The sequence below is a fragment of the Osmerus eperlanus genome, chromosome 21, assembly GCF_963692335.1.
Source record: "Osmerus eperlanus chromosome 21, fOsmEpe2.1, whole genome shotgun sequence".
Taxonomy (NCBI): Eukaryota; Metazoa; Chordata; class Actinopteri; order Osmeriformes; family Osmeridae; genus Osmerus; species Osmerus eperlanus.
In genome coordinates, this window is record NC_085038.1 from 1,824,434 (window position 1) to 1,831,933 (window position 7,500).

Here is a 7,500-nt window from a genome sequence, read left to right on the forward strand (position 1 = left end):
CAGGTCCAGGATGTTCCCCTCACAGGTCCAGGATGTTCCCCTCACAGGTCCAGGATGTTCCCCCTCACAGGTCCAGGATGTTCCCCTCACAGGTCCAGGATGTTCCCCCTCACAGGTCCAGGATGTTCCCCTCACAGGTCCAGGATGTTCCCCTCACAGGTCCAGGATGTTCCCCCTCACAGGTCCAGGATGTCCCCCTCACAGGTCCAGGATGTTCCCCTCACAGGTCCAGGATGTTCCCCTCACAGGTCCAGGATGTTCCCCCTCACAGGTCCAGGATGTTCCCCCTCACAGGTCCAGGATGTTCCCCCTCACAGGTCCAGGATGTTCCCCTCACAGGTCCAGGATGTCCCCCTCACAGGTCCAGGATGCTGTGTGGTCCACCCCTCCCCCCAGCCGCTCTGTAACTCCTCTGTGTGTTCTCTCCCTGCAGGCTCCTCCTCTTCACTCGTCCTCATCTTGACATTAGACCCCCCCCCCTGCTTCCGTGGGGGCAACTGGGCCGAGCGTTGCCACGGGAACTTGTATTTCTAACGGTAAAGAAACCCAAGGGAAACCAACGGACCATTTCTGATATTCAGGAAAAGTCGAGGCTGTCCCCGTCCCCCGTCCCCCCATGGCTGGTCTCCACGACGACGATGGAGGCGCCAACGGCTGCGTGTGTCTATGCAACCTGTCAAAAGTGCGGTGTGTCAAGCTCCCTGGAGAGGGCGCCAGAGAGCGCACTTTCCAATACAGGACTCCCCCTTCCACCCTCCCCCCCCCCCCCCCACCCTCGTGACAATGTTTAAACTCTGCCTCAGTGGAGGAATAGAGGACGTAATCAATAAAGGTTAGGGAGGGGAGTGGAGGGTGGGGGATAATAAAGTGAAAATGTTTTGTAGATATTGTAAGTGTCACAACTGGCAAAACCACCCTAAAAAGACTACTGAATTGACAACCTTCTCTCTTTGTCACCCTCTCTCTGTCTCTCTCTCTCTCTTCTGGAATCTCTCTCTTCTGGAATCTCTCTTCTGGAATATCTCTTTCTGTTTATCCCTCTTTTTTTTTCCCCCCCAACTTCCTGAGTGTATCTTTCCCTGTATGGAGCACTAGCCTAACTGGTCATTTTCTACGGTAGATAGTAATTCTAAGACTCTTTTGACCGCAAAATCTACAAAAAAAATATTTGTAATGTGAAGAGTTTAGGTGATATAATTTTTTTTACGGCTTTTACGTTTTCTTTGTCTTGTTACTTTGGAACGATGATGTTCGTTTGATTTTTGTTTCCTAGGTAAAAAAAAAAAAAATGAAAACTTACAACAAAAAAAAAACGGCCAAGTCACAAAGAAAATGGGTTGCACATAGACTTATGAAATAAAGTTTAATTTGTGATTTGTTTTGTTATGTTTCTAATCTTGATGTAAATTTACACTATTTATAAATACATATTTATTGCTTGAAAATATTTGTTGATGGAATGCTGTTATTTTTCCCAGAGTACCTGCCATTAAATCTGAAGGAGTTTTGTCATTTTAACACAACTCCTCTTACATTTTCTATATATGAATAAAACTGCTTAGCAAGCATTGTACAGAAACGGACATTTAAAATTGTTTTACTGTTTGAACCATGTTTTATGATGAGTCATTAAACACAATGTTGTCAAATATTCATGTATGTCACTAATTTCACTGTCACTACGGGTGTGTGTGTGTGTGTGTGTCACTTTCAAATCTGCCTCGATTGACATTGAATAATGAATGAATGCCTCAGAAGGCCAGTGCTTTGTTAATGTTGTGAATTATCAGGGAAAGGTCTGGGGTACACAAATCACACTGGTCACCAAAGTACAGAACAAGTTGTAGCAGGACTGGCCTTTCAAAACTTTATTGCTCAGATTACACGAGAGAATGTCGAAGTAGTTTAAGATCTGGAGAGTGAGAACATGGCGCATGCAGGATGGACTCCGGGGACAGGTTTAGCTTTAGCGGTTGTGCAGATCAGGAGGTTGCAGGTTCAAATCCCCCTGTCCGTCACTTTGGATAAAGGCGTCTGCTAGAAGAACACATTAGGAGGCGGTTCGGTTTGTGAACAGATTCTGAAACCCAGCAGACAATGTAGCTGTAGAATCAGACACACAGAATCCTACACTGTGTGCCAGGTCCAGAGCCCACCAACCAGCAGACGGCAGGACGTCGAACGCAGCTTTATCACGGGTACATCACAGACAAATCATTTTGCACCACAAACGTCTACATAAACTACATGAAAAAAAGTGTTCAAATGCAATAGTCCAACTACAATATATTCCCCAAAATAATTGGTACGTATCTAGTATTTACTATGGGTTTATATGAGCTGAAGAATATTGCTGCCACCAGAGACCCAGTAGCCAGATGTAGCTGCTGCCTGCCCCACAGGATCTACACTGACTACTGAGCAACTGGTGAGCACATAATGGCAGCCCCTGCAGACGCAGAGCCAAGATGGCCGCCGTGACACAGTTTACTGTTCGGAGGCTGGTGTTGCATACCTGGAAGCTTGTGACTGGTGATTAAACCCATCCAGCCGAGCATCTGGCTAATCTCATTTAGCACAGCCTCGTCAACATTTAGCATTGGGTGCACGGGTACAGCTGAATGTGTGCTTTTGAGGCTCTAACGATTAGCTCTAACTTGCAGATTACGTGGATGTTTTTAACCGATGAGTTTCGGGTCAACGTCCGAGCGTTGGATTGTCCTCCACTTCCTGCTTTCCAGACGCTCTGAAAGAGAAGAAGCCATTGTGTAAGACGGAGGACTCGCAGACAGAAGTGATTTGCAGGGTCACATTGAGGCCTGGTGTGACAAAGCGTTTCCCAACACTCTCGTTCCATGACGCAACCCAACCAGTCTGGCCCTGCATGTCTGCCGGCTTCTGATTGGCTGAAATCCCCATGGCCAGGTAAGGAAAAGGAAACAAGTCTATGAAACGAGATCTGACTGACTTGTGTTACACACTGACAAACATCTCACAAACACAAAGGGAAAAGCTAGGGAACATTGACGACCACAACCAATCACACGTATAAAGAGTCTCCTCAACTGAATGTCAGTGGCTTCTCCTTTAACCCTTGTGTTATCTTCGGGTCATTCTGACCCATCAGTCATTGTGACCCACCGTAGTATTGCGACAACTTTACCGCATACAAAAACAAAGTGAAGCATTTTCTTTTAACCGTCGGGCTGTCTCAGACCCGCCACATTGTGAAGGTTAAAATAAAATTATTTTTATTTGTTTTTGTACTGGGTAAAATTGGGTAAACACAACGATGGTTCGTTATGAACCTTTGGGTCATGTGACCCGAAGGCAGAACAAGTATTATGCTAGGTTGCTAGGTAACGGAAGTTAACTGAAGCTAGCTAGCTTCTGTTTTGAAAAAATAACTCACTCTGGTGGAAGCGTCAGAAATATTTAGAACTCACGCATCTAAGGGTTAACCTCCTAGGCCAGCATAAACCAGCATATATTCCTAAATGAAAGAAGTCAAATGGCATCATGAGATGTGGCTGTGGCAGGTCATGTGACTGCTCGGCCTCTCTGGGAGAGACGTCGACAGTCCCTGGTTTTCAGCTGCTCTGAGCGATGTCGTGCTGTTGACCGAGCAAGGGACCCCAGATCAACACCGGTGAGTTATAGGACTGAACTGTGAGCTACAGAACTGACCTGTGAGCTACAGAACTGACCTGTGAGCTGACGGTTCAACACCTCGCGAGGTTTGACATCTACGAAAGGAGAAGTGAGATCACTAGATTTCCTCCCCTTTAAGTGAGACACAATTTCCTGGCTTTGTGCTCGATCTGCCTGCCGTCCACAGGAAAGGTGAGGTGTTGTTGGCCAGAGGATGGAGAGTAGGTGATGAGACCACCACTCACTACAATCCTCCTCTCTCCACCCTTTACCCCCTTCTACCCCCTTCTACCCCCCTCTACCCTTCTCTGCCTTTTCTCCTCTCTGTTTCCCTACCTATGAGAAACTGTGCTCCCCCCTCCCTCCCCCTCCCCTCTCTCCCTCCCTCCCCCTCCCTCCCTCCCTCCCTCCCTCCCTCCCCCCTCTCTCTCTCTCTCCCTCCACCTCTCTCCCTCCCTCCCTCCCTCCCTCCTCTCTCTCTCTCTCTCTCTCTCTCTCTCTCTCCCTCTCCCTCTCTCCCCCAGTCTCCGCCCCACCCCACCACCCCCCTCCCCTCCCCCAGTCTCCGTTTCTCCCTCCTCGCTGCTGTGAAGTCTGGCAGGCCTCCAGGAGAGAGAGAGAGAGGTATGTGAACCCGGGTTGTCCCGGCTGGACGCAGCCACAGGCTAACAATGTGTCCCTGTGTGAATCAGAAAACACAGAGATTGGATTGACCATGAACTGATGTTTCTCATAGAGAGGGGCGGGGGGGGGGGGGGGTAGGCAGATAGAGGAAGGAGAAGAAGAGAGAGAAAATGAGAAAGAGAGAGAGAATGAGAAGAGGAAGGGGGACGTTGAGGGGGCTGTGCCCTGAATGACCCGCCCCCTCCTTCCTCTTTTCTCTTTCCTTCCTGTTCCATCTCTCCACCCTGTGAGTGTGGAAAGCTCGTTTCTGTGTGTGTGTGTGTGAGAGAGAGATAGAGACAGGTGGCCATGAATGCTAATTTTAGCCCTGTCCTTTGTCAGTGTGTGGTTCCCACAGCTCTGAGTCATATAATGCATGTGAGCAAGTGACTTTTTTAGCACACTCACTCTTTCAGGCACGTGTACAAATATGTGTATGCACACACACACACACACACACATATACACACACACATATACACACATCTCGGTCCTTCCTCATTTCATTCATCCATTCATTCACTCCACCAACTGGTATGCTGTAATCTGATTGGCTTTGGTTCCGGTCCAATGGCTGAGCTTTCTCGTGTATCCGATTCATAAAACACGGGGTAAGAGAATAGTAAGGCACACACACCGTTCTGTAACACACGCAAGTTCATTCACATGGTGCATTCATGGTGAGAGGCAGCACATGATTGCATTACACACACACACAAATATGGATGCATTACACACACACAAATATGGATGCATTACACACACACAAATATGGATGCATTACACACACACACACAAACACACACTTAGGGATGCATTACACACACACACGGGGATGCATTAGTGATACTCACAGAGAAATGCTGGTGTGTTCTGCTGGTATCTGAAAATACTCCACAAAGAGGTTGGCGGTTCTGTAAAAGAGAAGAGAGAGGAAGAGAGAGGGGAGAGGATAGAGAGAAAGAGGAGAGAGGAAAGAAAGAATTAAAAAAAACTTGATTCATCAAAAACCAAGATCCCCAAAAATATAGTTTGAGTACATGAGCGACACAAAGTGTGCAGGGACCCCACCCTTCCCTCAAATCCACATGAATGTTTCGTTCTCGAGGGTTTGAATAATTAGCAGTGAGGGAGAATACTCCGCCTCCAGCGACAGGTGCTCTGACAGACATTCCAGACAGCCAATCAGGTTCAGCTGGTCACCCCCCCAACCCCTCTCCCTTCTAACAGCTGACATCTAACAGCTGACATCTCACTAACCACCCACCACCGCCCTCCACCCCCAGCCCCGGTCACTACTTAATCTTACCTGACTGAATGTAGATAATTTCTCTCTTTCTCTTCCATTTTGTCATTCGGGTCCTACACGTCACATGAGCAAGCTCAACCCAGACAGAAACGTCACTGTGTCTTAAAGACCTGATGGCAGAGTGGGAGGAGCCATTCACGTTCCAGCCAATAGGATGAAAAGGGTGTGTCAAGTGACACTGTGACATTTTTATGAATGGGTAGGCAGTGGAGTAGAACTGATGTCTCTTCGAGGGCAAACCTCTGACACTGAATTGAAAATGCAAAGCAGAAAGATCTGGAACAGCACACCCTGTTCCCCGCTTCACGTTGTTCATTTCCATGTTTTGCACTTGAACATTTTTAACCGGCTCTTCCTGCAATACGTGATCGTTGGCAGGACGTTGCCATGGCTACCCAGACCGGAGTGTACTCAACAAAAGTGGCCTCTAGTGTGAGTCAGTGTGTGTGTGTGTGTGTGTGTGAGGAAAGAGGATGTGAGTGGGAGATCCTCTTATACAGAGATGGGTGAGATTCTGTAATACTGCCCCTAGCAGACACCCACACACCCACACGCTCACACACACACAGACACACATACACACGTGCACAAACACCATTCCAAGTGAAGCAGAGGTTGCCTCGAGCAGGTAACTGGCTCATTATAATACTTGTGCGTGGGTGGCTATTTTTCTCTTCAACAAACCTTCAAGTGTGGACCACTTCATTTTTACATTTAGTCATTTTAGCAGACGCTCTTATCCAGAGCGACTTACAGTAAGTACAGGGACATTCCCCCGAGGCAAGTAGGGTGAAGTGCCTTGCCCAAGGACACAACGTCATTTGACACGGCCGGGAATCGAACTGGCAACCTTCTGATTACTAGCCCGCTTCCCTAACCGCTCAGCCACCTGACTTCAGATGGTTTCATGCACATCTATCAACCCTGTAGATGCATGTGAATTATAGAGCATGTCGATTCATTTTTCAAAACTGCCGGTTTGTGTTATTCAGTTTTAACTGTACAATATTTGGACGTTCGAATAGCTATTGGGTGCACAATACTGTGTGACCTGTTATTATCAGATCATTTCAGTGTTAGGAATAAGTGTTTTGCCTTTTTATCCGTGTCTCTGACTGACGATTCGCCTCAAAGTAACAATCGTTCACGAAAAGATCAAATAAGCTATTCAGACTGCACAATCCTGCAGTGAGGCAGATTCATACCAGTGTGGAAAAAAAGTTTTTCTGGTTGTGAAACTCCGACGGAAACACCGCGTCAGAAACATGATTTCGTGAAAATAGGTGAAAGTGCCATAAATTTGGCTAGTAGGCCTAATCGTCATCTGATAACTAGACAATCAGCAGAATGACGGCTCGAAGTGGCTGTCATGTGTACGAACAATTGCAACTCGGAAATGTCATTTATAGGCAAACTAATGAGGACGCTAAGGAATGTGTGCAGTCCTTTCAAAACTTGCCTCATTCTTCCCTCTCTTGCCCCCCTTCTCTCCCTCCGTTCAGCCATGGCTTCTCCTCTGGTAATCACATTCCAAAACACACAAGAATGTCCCTCTTCTCTCCACACATACCACCCCTCCTCCCCTCCCTTCAAAAAAACTGAGGAAAAACAACCACAAAAAACAGTCTCGGATCAACTCCTTTTCGACTTACAGTTGGTTTAGACGAGTTTGTGTGATTGTAGACACCTTCATGAACTGTTCTAGAAACAGAGAGAACAATGGCTACATTCCAGTGATCTCGAGCCAAGTTCGCCCGACCGTGAGACCCTGCGCTGCGCGCCGCTGCAGGAAGAGCGCCGCGAGACCACACACTTTGCTGCGCGCTACACCACACACGAGACCACCACTTACTCCTTTCTACTGGTCTACCCTAAAA

At 47.4% G+C, this 7,500-nt stretch overlaps 1 protein-coding gene across 2 annotated transcripts in view; it reads left to right on the forward strand.

The window, feature by feature from the left end:
* The window catches only part of LOC134007171 (lysine-specific demethylase 6A-like), a 28,625-nt gene extending 27,402 nt beyond the window's left edge, over positions 1–1,223 (forward strand). For both annotated transcript variants that reach the window (XM_062446399.1, XM_062446401.1), the window contains one exon: positions 434–1,223. In XM_062446399.1, coding sequence (XP_062302383.1) covers positions 434–463 — 30 coding nt within the window. In that variant the 3' untranslated portion in view covers positions 464–1,223. The remainder of the gene's footprint in view (positions 1–433) is intronic.
* Positions 1,224–7,500: the final 6,277 nt, after the last annotated feature.